The following is a 15,216-nucleotide window of genomic DNA, read 5'->3' on the forward strand; positions in this document are numbered from 1 at the left end:
CTCTTCGGCCCTTTTTTGCCACCGGTATTCCTAGGCCACCCGGATTTCCAGGAGCCAGATGGTGACAGCGATCGGTTTGAATCGGACTAGTCGACCTACATGGACTCGTCTCTAAACTCTTCACCCGGTTTCCCTTGGGATTACTAGCCGAATCGGAGCTCGCTGAGCAAGCCTACATGTACGATATTCTGTAAAGACTAGATTGAGTGTGTCGATCTTGTAGGAGTATACATTTAGCTAAAGTTGGATTGGACATGGGTCGAGGGCAGCGGTATTAGGGTTTTGTTATCGACCACAAGCGAAATTGTGTAGAATTTCGTAATAGAATGTTATCAGCGAGTGCACGTGCTATCAACTATTGGTTTTTTCTTGAGTGTTCCCTGACGGGATGCCGGTTACATCTTGAGTCTTGAAATAATCGCACCATCAGAGTTAAGGCAATGCCACCATCCGGCCGTTGCGCCATGATGAGTGGACTGATGAAAGACGAAATCCCACCGAGCCCGGGACAACGGGTTCCACGAGTCCCACGGCACTAGCAAACCGCAGCGCGCTGTCTCCCGAAAGCACGTGTCACGAGATACCCACGGGTTGGACCCCATCGGAAAGCCTAATCGGAGTTCCACTTGTCCTGGACTTGGCTGTTAAAGGAATGCTCGAGGCAGACTGGGCAGTACGACAACTACTTAGGCGAAATTCAACGAACCTTGACCGGGTTCGGCGTCCGTGAGGATATCGGACCGCAACTTTTCTGTATTGGCAAGAAGCAAGGGGGTGGTGGGCGAATTGTCAGTGGCTGTGTTGAGACAAAAAGCTACAGCTTACCGAGCCGGGAGGGACACAAGACCACCAGACTGGGTTGTCACTGAAACTGAGCAACGCTGCTTTAAGCCTGAGTTTACCTGGAGTTTGCGCCTCAAATAACCGTTTTAAAAAGCATTGCACAAATAATATCAACGTAATATACTGGCATTGTACGTTTAGATATTTCAGTTAAAGAAGGGAATCTATATCTAGTCTAAATACTCCGTAGCTAGCAAAATATCTACGCAATCTACACTCATTCTTCTGCCCGACTCACTTGCGTGTTCTTACTTTTGGCTTTCACCGTCGCAGCGATTGCGCCAAAGTTGGCTGCACCCATGATTTCGAAAACAGCGATGTCGGACTTGAACTCTTTGGCGAACCAACTGCGCAGCTCGACGGCCAGCAGCGAGTCCACGCCGTACGAATGCAGCGGTCGTAGGTGATCAATGTCCTCCGGCGCCATCGACAGGGCTCGCGACAGCTTGTGCACAAGTCCCTCTACCACCACCTCCTCCGCCTCGGCGGCCGAGCGCGCACTCGCGAAGGCCACATACCAATTCTTGGCCGCGTTCGCCTGCGGGACGCCGTCGCCCACCGCCCCACCACCCTCGTCCGTGTCCTGGCCCTCGCCGGGGCCCATGGCGTGCAGGTAGCGGAACGTGGACCGCTGCAGCAGGGCCGCGACGTCGGCGCCCTTGGCCCGGAGGCCGGCGGGCGTCTCCATGCCCACGACGACCTGGCAGGCGTCGACGTCGCGGCCGCGAGGGTTGTCGGCGCGGCAGCAGTGCTCCAGCAGGGCCAGGTACTCGGCCGCGCCGATGGGCAGCAGCAGGCCCGACGCCTCGAACGCCCGCGTCAGGAACGCGCTCTCCGAGATGACGCCGAACGAGGCCATCCAGCCGAGGTCCAGCGCCACGGCCCGCTCGCCCCGCCGCACGCGCCGCTTCGCCAGCGCGTCCTGGTACGTCCCGCCCGCGGCGTAGTTGGACTGGCCGGCCGAGCCGTGGATGCCCACGACGGACGAGAGAATGACGAAGAAGTCCAGCCCGGCCGGCATGAGCTGATCCAGAGCCCGGGTGCCATCGACCTTGGGGCGCAATGCTTGCGTCCAATCGGCGTGCGTCACTGTAACAAGCCGAGCGTTAGTCCTATATCCCGTTGACACTGCGGAGCTAACTAACCCAAGAGGGGGACTGGAGAGAAACATCTGAAAAGCACTTACTCTGTCCAGCATGGTATCTCGAAGGACCATGGCAGCTTGGATGCAGCCCTTGATCGGTGGCATGGTCGCGGCAACTTCGACGAGGACGGGTGCCAGGGCTTCGGTGGACGTCACGTCACATTGAGGGGCGAATACTTGGACGCCTCGGCTCTCTAGATCCTCAACAAGCTTGCGTGCGCTGGCAGACTGAGGCCCGGATCGGCTCAGCAAAACCAAGTGAAGGGCTCCTCTATCCGCCATCCATTGCACCGTTGGCCGCGCGATACCACCAAATCCACCAGCAATCACGTAGGTAGCATTTGGGTCCAAGGCCAAACTTGGTTTCCGGTCTAGGACGGTCTTGATTGGTGTCAGCCAGCATCCAAACACTCCAGTGTCGTCGTAGTGGGGTCCATTAGAGCGAATCATGTAGGTTAGGGGTGAAGGGGGACTTAAGAGTACAACCTACCAGAACGTTCTCTTCACTTCGCATCTCAATCACCAGCTTTCCTATGCTCTTCCCGCTCTGCATATACCGGAAAGCAGACTCAATCTCCGAGACGGGGTAGGGCTGAACGGGATAGGAGGTCTTGGCTTGGCCTGCCGCAATGACTTCCAAGGCGGCGGCCAGAGACTCGCGCACGAGGGCAGGCCGCTCCTTGGTCATGGCGAAGAGATCCACGGCCGTGAAGGAGACGTTCTTCATGAAGTAGAACATGTCTAGTCGGGAGTGCGAATCGATGTCGCGCTTGCCGATCTCGACAAAGCGGCCAAAGCTTGCCATGCACTTCCAGCTGGCCGTGAGACCGTCGCCCGCCAGCGAGTTTAGCACCAGGTCCACGCCGCGGTTCTGCGTCATCCGCATCACGCCCTGGGCGAAGGAGGTGTTGCGGCTGTAGAAAATGTGGTCGCCGGCCACGCCGTACCGGTCCACGAGGAGCCGCTTCTTGGCCTGGGAGCTCACGGTGGCGAACACCTCGGCGCCGGCGAGCTGGGCGAGCTGGATAGCCGCTTGGCCCGTGCCGCCGGCCGCGGCGTGGATCAGCACCCGGTCGCCCTTGCGGATCCGGCCCACGACCAGAAGGGCGTAGTGGGCCGTCGCGTACGTGATGGGCAGGGCGGCCGCCTCGGTGAAGGAGAGCTGGTCGGGGATCTTGACCACGGTCAGGGCGTTGGTGCGGGCCAAGGTCCGGTAGCAGTCGAAGGCGATGGCGCATACGCGATCTCCGACGCGGAGGTGCGCCGGATCGACGGCGCTGCCGACGCGGGAGATGACGCCGGCACACTCGCATCCGATCTCGAGCTGGTTGATGCGCCCCAGCGCGGTGAGCAGGTCTCTGAAGTTCACGCCGACGGCCTTCACTTGGATTTCCACGTCGTCGGGCTGCAAGGCCTCTTTGGCCGCCGTGTCCTCGACGAATTGAAGGGAGTCGAGCAGGCCAGGGGTTTTGAATTGCATGCCCAAGGGGGGAAGGCCGGGGGTACCGAACGGTTGAACTTGGGTCTGTTGCGGTTGGATCGTCGTGTGGACGTGCTCATTTAGGTGAGAGTCCTCGACGGCGCGATTGATGAACAGGATGCCGTTCTGGTCTCGATATTCGGCCTCGAGGTCATTTGCATCGCCACAGACGAAGACGCTGTGCACCATCTCCTGCACGACCTCGGCCACGTTCGGCTGACTTGGGTTCGCAGCCAACGTCACCGCTTTTAGCATGGCGTTCTCCGTCCGGAGACCTCGTAGGAGACCATCTGCTACATGGTACTCGGGAGTGTCCCAGTCATCCCCGCCGCCCGTCACCCAGACTAGGTGTTCCGCTGATAGCAGGCTCGCTCGTAGTGTCTCGAAGGTCTTCTCGTCCAAGTTATGCAGAACGGGGCTGTCCAGCTCCACGAGGAAAACAAGGGCTTTGCCCGCACTGCTCTTAAGGGCGTCCAAGAAAGAGGTTTCGCATACCACGCCGTACTCCGTGCTGAGCGTTGACTGAATCTGGCTAGCCACCTTGGCTTGAGTCACCGAACCCCTGGTAGTTACTAGGGAAATACGACGATGCGGCGGCGACAGGCTCTTCAGTGAGTCGAGTGCGCCGTCGACTTTCGTCGAGACGATGATGCTCAGCTCTTGGTTCGTCACATCGGCATAATCGTCCAAGACGAAGTCGTTTCCACTGAAACCACTGCCCACAAGAGTTTGATTCCACTTCTCTGGCGTAAGAGCCGACAAGCACGGCGAACCAGGCAACAGACCATAGGCGAAATCACTGCGCCCAATATTTCCAGTATGCACCAACAGCAACAACTTGCCGCCGGTCCGGAGCAGTGCGTGCACATTCTGCAGTGGCACAGCCAGGTTCTTTTGGGCGCGTGCTGTGTTGTTGGTTGCAATGACGAGATCGTACGTGCCTGGCTCGAACCCTTGCTCTTGAGGGTCTTTTTCAATGTCGAGCAGGGTATATCGCATACGCGAGGAGTAGGATGGGAAGTCTTTTTGTGCCTTTTCCAGGAGAGACGGGACTGCATCAGTGAAATCGTACCGGGCGCAGCGAGGCACGGTCGACCCGGCAGAGGGGAACAGCGAGCCGGCGATATGAGCAGTGACACCTCCGGCACCGGCCCCTACCTCCAGTATGCGGAGGTTGGGATTCTTATGTGCCAAAAGGTCTACCACCCCCGCGAGGACGCCGGAAAGGCGTGAGTTAACCTCGAGGTGGTATTCCCTAGCCAGATCCCCAGATAGCAGCAGTTGCTGCGGATCCATCTCCCCATACAAGATTGGGAGTAAGTTTTGAGCAACCTTGACATAGAAACGGCCCTCACTTCCCTCTCCTAAACGGTGCGCTAGCGCTTCTTGGTAGGTGGCGTCGGAGATCTTGCACGACCACGGCGGAAGTTGTGGCTTTTCGTTGAATCGTTGGACCTGCTGCTCCATCCAAGCGACGTACTCCTTCTTAGAATCAACAACATGGCTGTAGTTTAGCTGTAATAAAATCCGAGTGATGGTAGAATATATGAAGCAGGCTAGGTCCTCATAGAAAACTGAAGTAGAAGCATTTACAGTCTTCCCCACGCCAAAATACATCGCCCCTTGAGTCGGCGACAGCAGATCGAAGTCCGGCTTCCAGTCCATTTTGTAGCACAGCCGCCTCAAGCGGCCGTTTTGATCGGTTGCTTCTTCCGCTTCCTGGCGGTCTACATTTGTCGTCTCTATGACCGCCACAGAGGCGCGCAGGTGACCGTCCGAGCCATATGCTGCAAACGATGACTCGGTCTGGCGGTTGCCACGGGACAGCTCGTGAGACGTGACCTGAAGGCTGCTGGTCTCCGGGTGTGCCAGCCCCGAAGAGGACAGCCAAAGGTTGGTGACGCGCGTCGGAACAGTGGTGGGAATCGCCTTGCTAGCTCCTTTGGTGAGCCCGACGAGGACGACTTGGATGAAGCTGTCCAGCGTGGTGGGATGGATCAGGTGAGGCTGCCATGCGTTTGCCTTGCCGTCGTCGGCTTCCCATCGGAAGGCCTTGACGTCGGCGAGGACTTCTCCCGACTCATTAAACTGGACCCTCTGCAGCGATTGGAACGTAGGCCCGAATTGCAGGCCCATCTTGCCAAAGTGGTCGTAGACTGCGGGCGTGCCGACTTGCTGCGTGCAGGTCTTGGTGCGTGATTCCAAGAGACGGGCCATCGCCTCGTCTGCAGACCTCTGCTCGAGGCCGCCGTCGATCTCGTCGGGCTGCTCCTCATCCTCGTACTCGACCTCGATCTGACCACGGCAGTTCTCACCCCACTGGCCCCGCTCGAGTGTGCAGATGCGGAAGTCGAAGCGGCTCGCCTTCTTTACGCCCGCGTCTTGGACGGGGCACACATACAGATGGGACTCGGTGGCGGCGTCCGCCGTGGAAACGTCGATGCTAAGGACCCGTCGAAACGTGGCTTCGGTTACGCGAAATCCCTTCACGGGTGTGCTATTCATCAGGGTGTTGTCCTGCTCCAGTTGCCGGACGCCTTCGAGGGCCATGGCGAGCATGCCCGCGGCGGGGTAAATGGTCGAGCCGTTGACCACATGGTCGGCCACCCAGGGAACTTCCGATGTGCGAATGAAGTTCCTCCAGCAGGCCTCCAGCGGGTTCCCATCGTTGGTCCGGGTCCCGAGCAGGTCGTGCCGGGCATGCTTTCGCAGGCGGCCCTCCTTGCTGCTGCGGCTCTCGTGCCAGTAGGATTGGGAATGATCGAATGGGTACTCGGGGAGGTCGGTCAGCGCCATTCGCGGAGACGGCTTGCCGGCCTGGAAGTTGCTGACCTTCGAGATCTGCACAGGGTACCCCTGGCACCAGAGCCGCCCGGCGGCCCCCATTAACGTCTCCAGGGACGACACGTTGCGAGTAAGGCAGGAGGCGTATCTGACCTCTTTCCCACGCACGTTCGATTTGAGGATGTCCTTGACAGGCCCACCCAGGGCGCCGTGAGGGCCAAGCTCCAGCAAGTCGTACACCGTCACCGTTTCTCTGTTGCTGTTGGCGTCTCGGGCCGCCCCTAGCTTCTTCCGGCCCGTCTTCGCACCCAGGGACACCAACGCGTCCAGTGCGTCGGAGAAGCGCACGGGGCTTATCAAGTTGCTGACCCAGTAGTTGCCATCGGACAGCTGCTGCAGATGCTTGATCGGCTGCTTGGTGACCGACGAAATCATCAGCGAGCATCCGGGCAGCGCGGTGCCGAGTTCCAGCTGGCTCATTTCACGCTGGTATTCGCCTGCAATGTACTCCATCTGAGGCGAGTGGTAGCCCACGTCGACCTGGAGCTTCCGAGCGAAGACCGAGTCACGGACCAGGAGCTGGTGCAATGCGTCGATTTGCTCGGCATCGCCCGAGATGGTGACGCTAGACGGACTGTTGACGCAGGCCACGACGATGCCAGGTGGGCCAGAAGGCCGGGGGAGCATCTTGATGTACTCCAGCGCCCGGGACTTCGAGAGACCAGCTGCCATCATCGCGCACTTCTTTTGCGAGGCTGTGGCGAGCTTGGCTGCGAGCTTCCCACGCAGATAGGCGACTTTGCAGGCAGATCGTAACGAGAGACCGCCCAGGCAGTACGCGGCGGCAATCTCGCCCGACGAGTGGCCGACGACAGCCCGTGGTGTGATATCCCAGCTCTGCAAGAGCGTGATCAAGGCGATCTGCAACGCTGTACACAGAGGTTGGCTCATGTCCGCGCGGCTGACCCGAGACGAGGCCTTGTCCATGAGCAGCTCCTCCATGAGGGACCAGGGACAGCCCAGCTCGTACAGGTACAGCTGCGCCCGCTGCAGCGTGTTCTTGAAGACGGGGTACGCGAGCAGCTCGCGCCCCATGCCGGCGAACTGGGCTCCTTGGCCCGTGAAGATGTAGGCGATTCCGAGCTCGCGGGTGGAGCGCACGGCCTTGGAAAGGTGGAAAGATCCATTTCGCAGGTCGGTGGTTGAGTTGGCGATGGCGCACGACTTCCATGGAAAGATGCTTCGGCGCTGAGAAAGAGTGTAGGCCAGGTCCGACAGGTAGGTGGGAGACTGCCCCGTGCTGGAAGAAAGCGTCTGGAAATGGCTCTTGTATGCCTTTGATAATCGATCAAGCCCTCCTTGGTCTGTGGACGACCAGGCCAGCAGAGCTGGGTTTGACTTCGTCTGGTCTTGAACATCCAGTACTACGGTGTTGTTGTGCTCGACTGCCCCTTGGGCCAGTTGGATGGCAGTCGGGGGTACTGCGACAGTATTGTGGATGCCTGGGTATCTGTTGGATTTGAGGAAGTTGTAGGCATCGTCCAGACAACGTGGGCATTCGAGCCACCGAACCCAAATGAATTGATGGATGCCCGGCGCAACCCGGGACAGGGCCAGGGAGTCGGCTGTGTGGGGAAGCAGAGGTTGAAGCCGGGGGCGTCGATGCGGGGGTTTGGCTTCTCAAAGTTGGTGTTGGGGGGGATTATGCCCCTTTCTAGCGCCAGCACCCCTTTTATCACCCCCGCGATGCCGCTAGCCCCTTCCAGATGGCCCACATTCGACTTGACCGCGCCGACGTACAACGGGTCGTTGGGACTGCGGAACGGCCCGAACACGGACCCGATCGCGCGCGCCTCGATCGGGTCGCCGACGGCGGTGCCCGTGCCGTGCGCCTCGAAGAAGCGCGTCGCGCCGAGGTCCAGGCCGGCCTTGGCGTAGGTGTCGCGGATCAGGCGCTCCTGGGCGCTGCCGCTGGGCTGGGCGATGCCGGGCGTGCGGCCGTCCGAGTTGGAGCCCGTGGAACGGATCACGGCCCGGAGGGTGTCGCCGTCGCGGACGGCGTCGGCGAGGCGCTTGAGCACGAGGACGCCGAAGCCCTCGCCGCGGGCGTAGCCGTTGGCCCGGTGGTCGAAGCTGTAGCAACGGCTGTCCGGGCCGAGGAAGTTCATGTTGGAGAGCATGAGGAAGTTGTCCAGGGAGAAGATGGTACTAGAACCAGCCACGATGCCCTAATCGGTTGATCCTCATCAGTAATTTGCCATTTTGAGGAATTTTTAAATAAACAAATGAAACAAAGAGCCCATGCATTGATATGTGTGGGTAGGTATGTCCGTCTCTATTTGTGCTTGGGAAAATGGGAGAGAAAGGGGCGTTGCCACTTACCATATTTGCTTCTCCAATCCGCAGCCCTTGACAGGCCGCGTCTAAGGCTACAAGACTGCTCGAGCACGCCGTGTCGATTTGTAGACTAGCTCCCTGCATGTTGTAGAACCAACTGATACGGTTGGCGAGGATGCTTAATGACGAACCTGTCGCTGCATATTTGGGCAGCGACTGGTGGTCTCGCATCGTCATCAAGCGGTAGTCATCCGAGAACGAGCCGGTATGAACCGATGTTTTTGACCCGTTGACCTTGTCCAGGGGCATGCCCGCTTTTGGAGACATCATCAGCATCTATTTTCCGTGGCAGTGGTCTATATTATAGAGTGCCTGGGGCTGCACGTACCGTTCTCTAGCGCGCGATACACGCACTCAAGCAACTGACGCTGTTGAACATCCATGGACGTTGCTTCTGCAGACGTGATGGAGAAGAAAGGCGCGTCAAAGAGGGATAGGTCTTCCTTGATGAAGTGGCCTCCACGTGGCGTGATCTAGAGCGCTGTTAGATATATTCTTATCGGGTTACCGAAGAGTTCAAACACATACCGTATCCGTACGATTCGCATCTGTTCCGTGGACCGCGTTGACATTGAAGCGATCGGGTGGTGTCTCAGTTGAGGCACATCGCTTCTCTAGAAGCATCTGCCAGAAGGCTTCTGGTGAGGTAGCATCTTGGGGGAACTTGAGTGACAGGCCCACTACTGCGATGGGCTCCGTCAAGTTCTGGTCATCTATCCCCTTTGACCCGTCGAAGTCTGAATCTCCAGAGGAAGAAGGGGGAGACTCGGTGTACAATAGCCCAGGAGCCATGATGGTGGATGTCTTAGGTATGAGCGAGAGAAGGAAAAAGTCTATAGGGCTTGGGAAAACGCTTTCCTTTCGTCAATTCTGGAGGAATATCTCTATGTTATAACACAGGGAGTCCTAGATTCTAAACACATCGTCCACCCATGCTGATAAGGCCAATAGTCACTCTTCTGGTTGCCTACATTGCGACTTCTCCAACCCCTTAGTTGCCTTGCTGTATACAAAAGTAGGGTCAAATAAGCTGTCGGACTAAACCTGGATGCCATGTGGTTGGTTGTTTCAGGGTCGTCGAACCCGAAGTCCGCTTATTACATTCTCACAGGATTGGTAATCTAGGCAGAGTTTTCGACAAGTATTGAAGTTGTATCGACTACTTTGCAAATGACTTTGCTTCCTGGTCTACAGTAGGTGTGCACCTTCCCATAAAGATGGCATACCCAACGTCGCATGCTGTCATCATCATATCACCTTGATGCTTCATTCGTGTGGCTCGTATTTTGGCACAGTGTTGTATAAAGGAGGCTTACCAGGAGCTGAATCCTATAGGAGCCAATATGCCAGATAACGAATATGTTGACCTAGTCCTGGCTCCATTGGACGGAAAAAGATGCCCCATGATAAGCCGAAGATTTGCTGTAAGCATGCCAATAAATGCACAGCACAAGCGAGGGTTGGGATCAACTAGGGCCCCGTAACAATACGCGCGTAAAGGACGGCAAGATTGGGCGGCACTAGTTCCGGGGGCCACGGAAAGATGAGAAGTAAGAAACGACGTCTATTGTTAGCTTGGCGCATACTCGTATCTTTTGTGTGTGTCTCCTTGTCCAATCAGATATTATAGAACTGCATGCCACTCTTCACGGCGTAACTCGCGCTCAAAGGGATAGATAATCAGCTGAGGTGATACTATTTATCAATGATGCCATAGAGGAAGCAAATTGCAACTTGGTGGCTCAGACAAGCTCTGATTGGGCTGGGCATCCCTGGAGAACCTGGGGTCGAAGTGATACACCACCAATCGCTTAGGGTAGTAAAGGACCATGCAGTCATGGTATTGCAAGATGATGATGGCACACCCTAGGGTATCATTAACTCCAACCATCCACGGGAGGATTGGCTCTCAGAAAACATGGCTCTGGCAAGGATTCCCTCCCACGCATCGAGACTTCCCAGTTGCCCGGTCCAAGGCGGTCAAATACCAACACTTAGCATGGCAAAATTGGCGCAGGCTGTGAATACGTGAATTGATCGGATTCGATCATTCTTCCATTACCAAGGAGACTTTCAACAACGAAACATACACTCTCAACCATGCCTCAAGACATGGAGCGGCTATCCGTTGACGATGCCCAGGAGGGGCCAAGCGATTTCATTACGGGCTGGAAGTTGGCCATCTTGCTTTGCGGGTGAGTCTCAGCAGTGCTGCTACTCGTTCACCCCTATTGCCATGGTCAACTAACAGATTGAGTACCTCAGCATCTCTGTTGCCATATTCCTTCCTAACCTCGAGATTTCCATTGTCAGTACGGCTCTCGTGACCATCGCCAATGACCTGCACGGTTTTCGCGAGACGGGCTGGGTGGTTGTCGCCTACCTCATCACGTATACTGGTAAAATCTTCTTCTCACTTGCTGCCCCGACCGGCATGTTAACCTAGTTATGAAGGCTTTATCATCGTTTGGGCCAAGCTGAGCGACATCTTCAAGCGAAAATGGGCGTTACTGGCAGCCTTGACCATCTTCATCATCGCCTCGGCCCTTTGCGGAGCTAGTCAGAACATGACGATGCTGTAAGAATGTCCATCAAGACTTGCCTGGCAACTAGACACTGACTTATTGGGCTGGTTAGCATTGTCTTTCGCGCCGTGCAAGGGTTGGGAGGTGCCGGGTGCTTCTCTATCTCCATGGTGGTCTTCTTCGAGCTGATTCCCCAGGAGAAATACCCCAAGTATGGCTCCATCATATCAGCCGACATTGCCTTCGCAACGCTGTTAGGTCCCATCATTGGAGGTGCTATCGCAGACAGTACGACATGGCGCTGGGTATTTTTGTTGAAGTGAGTGTTCCCCAAACCGCTGCGCTTCTCTCTTTGAACCAGTCTGTTACAACTTCCGGTTCTAGTCTTCCTATCGGCCTGTTCGCTGTCGCTGCACTGGCAGTCTTTCTGCCCAATGATTTCCCCTTCCATGGTAGCCGCATATGCCCGTTTAGTGATAAGTTTTCGATCAGACGGGTCGACTTCCTGGGCACGTTTCTGTTGGTCGGGGCCAATCTGTTCCTGGTTACAGCCCTGCTGGAAGCCAGTACCGATTACTCCTGGTCTTCGGCCTTGGTCATAGTATTCCTGGTGATTTCCGGCCTACTCTGGATCTTGTTCGTGCTCTGGTCGTGGGTGGCCACTCGAGATGGACGGTGGCAGCTGGAGCCCGTATTCCCCTTCCGCTTCTTCACCAACCGCTACTGGATGGGGATGCTCATGCAGTCCTTCTTCCTCGGCTTCCCCTTCACCATGTTGGTCATATCGCTCCCGCAGCGCTTCCAGACCGTCAACTCCCTGTCTGCTCTGGATGCGGGCGTCCGCCTTCTCCCCTATGCCATGTTTGCGCCTCTCGGTTCGCTGGCCAGCAATATTGTTTTCATACGCGGCCCTTGCCGCTGACCTTGCTTGTGGCGGGTGCAAGCCTGCAGCTGATCGGCCTGGCCCTGCTGGCTAGCGAGCCGGTGGGCGCCCAGATCCCTGCCAGGTTGTATGGGTACGAGATAGTGGCAGGGTTCGGTGTCGGCATCACATTTGGAACCTTGGTCACCATTACTCCGGCGAGTGTGGAGTCGCGAGATCTGGCGACTGCGACTGGGGCCATGATCCAGTTTCGACAAATGGTGAGCTATTACCCCTATTGCTTCGATTTCTGACAACTAACATGCCTTCTCCATCCAGGGCGGCGCCATTGGCCTCTCCATTGGCTCAACGCTCCTTAACAGCCACCTGAAGAGCTCCTTGGCACCTCCGGTCTTGACAAGTTCTCAGCTCAATGCACTTCTCCAGGATTTTCAAGCCATTCTCCGTTTTCCACTTGTTCTTCAGGAGATCACCAGAAACGTGTTTTCAGAGGCCTTCTCCTTGCAGCTGAAGGTGGTAGTCGGACTTGCAGCAGCCCTGTTTCCAGCTATTTTGATGATGATCAAATTCCCTAGCAGGACGCCAGCAATCCCCCGGCAGTCGAGCTCTGGTCATGAGTGAGGAGCAATGTTGTATGACCATATGGATTCCAATACTAGGGCGATAGGACTGAAGAAAGTGACACATTACAAATGTCACGAGCGCAATGCATGATTTTGAGGGCACATATAGATAGATGATGTGTTGTTTTGGACGGACGGATTACTTAAGACTCACGATAGAATTTCATCTTCAATAGAATGAGAGCCTCTTTTTTATGCCAGCCACTGCAATAACAGCTTACGTACTTATGTTTATATCACAGAAATACCATATTTCCAACTTTTTTATTATAGCAACTGACCGGAGTAGTTTTTCAGTCAGTGCAAAAGTACTTGGAATCTCGTGGATTAATAAGAAATACTATTTCGAACGACTCGAGATCTATGGGTTGAATTATCACATTACATAGTTCTACAACCATGAACGCAGCTGATGTCACATGGGTGTAACGTAGGCCAGTATAGTATTCAGAATCCATATTTATATAATGACGTTGTTATGGCAGGCATCTGTCTATACAGTATATATATGGGTAAAGAACATGTCAAGCCCTAAGGAGTTCTCTGGGCATCGGCAATGGCGCGTTTGATAGCAAGTGCTGCTGCTTCAAGCTCCTTCTTCTCAGTCGCCCCCGGAATCCGATGTCCCAGACTATGCACTGCTGCATAAGCATTCTCTGCACAAAGGGACTGCAAGAGGGCTCCTTGTCCCGGGCAGGCCTCATCATTCTCCGCGTAGATATGAGCGGTGGGGATCTTGATTCTTTTGTTGTTGCCCAGCACGCTTCGCAGTTTCTCTATCAAGTCACGTTGCAGCAGCGAGTCGTGGTCTGCCGCCATGCCAGCGCAAAGGAAAACAGCCAGTTTGAAGGGGGTTGTCTCTTCTGCACCCTGTAGCCGGGGACGGGTCAGCATTGTGGCTGCGAGGCTGCAGCCGTGACTGAAGCCAAGGACACCGTCGTAAGGAGGTTCTGCTTCGGCCACGAGTGAGTCGAGATCCTCGAGAGCGGCGAGCATGGCCCGGCCAGATTGTGGGTCAAAGTAGGCATGAAAGGTGTCTCCAGGGGCGCTGAGGCTTGCAACCCCTATTCATCGATATGCAATTAGTGCCTGGTGTCTAGCAGCAGAAGACCAAGGAATAGGAAGATAAGGCGCACCGGGTTCCATAGGGTGATCTATCTCGCCCTCGACGAAATCGTACGTGTGCTCGGGGCCCAAAGCATAGCGAAGCGCACCCTGCTTGCGTTCAGTACAGAAGTACAGCTGAGTCGGTATCAAGTTTCACATACCTGTCTGGAGCTCCAGTATCTGTAATTAGATAACACGTCAGTCGGGAACGTCTAAGAACCACCCTCGGAGACATTACACCAGAGCTCTGGAATCCATACCTTGCTGTTGGTGCCGATTCCGTGTAGACACAGGAAATGCATATTGGCCTCGGTCAGATGCTTTAGCAGACGGAGGGGCCAGGAATATACAACTGATGGATTTCATAGTTTTTACTTACAGAGTATCTATCAAATATGCTGCCATCTTGCGGAGGATTTGAACGTGCGCGTTAGGCGGGTTGATTACACCGAAGTTGCTTCGCTTAATTTGGGGTGATCACGTCAGCAGAATCATGCAGCAGGATCCAACAGCTGGCAGACCGGTCTCGTAATTCTACACCAGGGTAGCTCTAGACCATAGGCCAAGACATAAAAGCATTGGAGATCGACCACAATCTTCCACGAGGGAGGTTGAGCTGCATATAGGCGAGTCTTACAGTCGGGGCTAACGGAAAAAGTACCCTGTATGTCCACCGTCAAGTCGCTCCCTTCAGCAAGCACTCACACCTACTTAAACGATCTCACCTCGGACATCTTTCAGAGTCCATTCCGAACTATCAACATCCAGTAAGAAGCGCATTAGCAGACAAACAGACGGCACCTAAGCAAAACATGGGTCCTACTCAGAACGCCCTACCCACCGTTGCCATTATCGCCGGCGCGTGGCAGAATCCCAGTAACTACGAACCCCTCCGCCACGCCCTGGCAGACCGTGGTTACGAGTCCGTTTGCCTATCTCCCCCCTCCACGTCACTGCCTCATGGCGATACGGACCTGGAAGCCGATATTGCCTTTGTACACGACAAGGTTCTGCTTCCCCTAGTTGATGAGGGGAAGGATGTCATCGTCCTCTGCCACTCATTCGCCGGGGTCTACGGTGGCAGTGCCGTGAAGGATCTGGCCAAAGCCACCTATGCCCAAGCTGGCAAAGCCGGAGGTATCATCGCGGTCGTCTACCTGGCCGCCGTGATGGTCCCCTAGTGGGAAGTCAACGCTCCAATTCATGGGCATTGGCGATGATCTGGTTCCGTGGGTCAGCTTTGACGTAAGATACCGCCCTCCTCTTTTGCCTTCCAGCTCAGGCTCGTTCTATCCCACACAAAGTAGCTAACTAGCTCGACCTTGACCGCGATCAGGAACCAAGCGGGCTGCTCACCATGCTGGACCCAGTCTCTATGCTGTTCCACGCCCTGCCGGAAGAGGAGGCGAAGCAGTGGGCCGCCAATATGA

At 55.9% G+C, this 15,216-nt stretch overlaps 4 protein-coding genes across 4 annotated transcripts; 2 read left to right on the forward strand and 2 right to left on the reverse strand.

Moving 5' to 3' along the window:
• Positions 1-1,060: 1,060 nt before the first annotated feature.
• Positions 1,061-9,440, reverse strand: PG994_005963 (uncharacterized protein; the record flags this gene model as incomplete). Its single annotated transcript, XM_066857372.1, has 5 exons — positions 1,061-2,368; positions 2,478-7,732; positions 8,780-8,902; positions 8,977-9,121; positions 9,177-9,440. The coding sequence occupies 5 exons, from the start codon at positions 9,438-9,440 to the stop codon at positions 1,061-1,063; spliced, it is 7,095 nt and encodes a 2,364-aa protein (XP_066716641.1).
• Positions 9,441-10,748: 1,308 nt separating this feature from the next.
• PG994_005964 (uncharacterized protein) lies at positions 10,749-12,677 on the forward strand (the record flags this gene model as incomplete). The annotated part of the gene is made up of 7 exons (XM_066857373.1): positions 10,749-10,843; positions 10,914-11,047; positions 11,103-11,226; positions 11,286-11,478; positions 11,535-12,068; positions 12,125-12,316; positions 12,375-12,677. The coding sequence occupies 7 exons, from the start codon at positions 10,749-10,751 to the stop codon at positions 12,675-12,677; spliced, it is 1,575 nt and encodes a 524-aa protein (XP_066716642.1).
• Positions 12,678-13,210: 533 nt separating this feature from the next.
• PG994_005965 (serine hydrolase FSH) lies at positions 13,211-14,088 on the reverse strand (the record flags this gene model as incomplete). Its single annotated transcript, XM_066857374.1, has 3 exons — positions 13,211-13,743; positions 13,816-13,921; positions 14,047-14,088. The coding sequence occupies 3 exons, from the start codon at positions 14,086-14,088 to the stop codon at positions 13,211-13,213; spliced, it is 681 nt and encodes a 226-aa protein (XP_066716643.1).
• A 510-nt stretch (positions 14,089-14,598) lies between these two features.
• PG994_005966 (alpha/beta-hydrolase) lies at positions 14,599-14,967 on the forward strand (the record flags this gene model as incomplete). The annotated part of the gene is made up of 1 exon (XM_066857375.1): positions 14,599-14,967. The coding sequence occupies one exon, from the start codon at positions 14,599-14,601 to the stop codon at positions 14,965-14,967; it is 369 nt and encodes a 122-aa protein (XP_066716644.1).
• Positions 14,968-15,216: the final 249 nt, after the last annotated feature.

This window comes from Apiospora phragmitis, assembly GCF_038363925.1.
Source record: "Apiospora phragmitis strain CBS 135458 chromosome Unknown utg000006l:1.0-5683423.0:1.0-5690449.0, whole genome shotgun sequence".
NCBI lineage: Eukaryota > Fungi > Ascomycota > Sordariomycetes > Amphisphaeriales > Apiosporaceae > Apiospora > Apiospora phragmitis.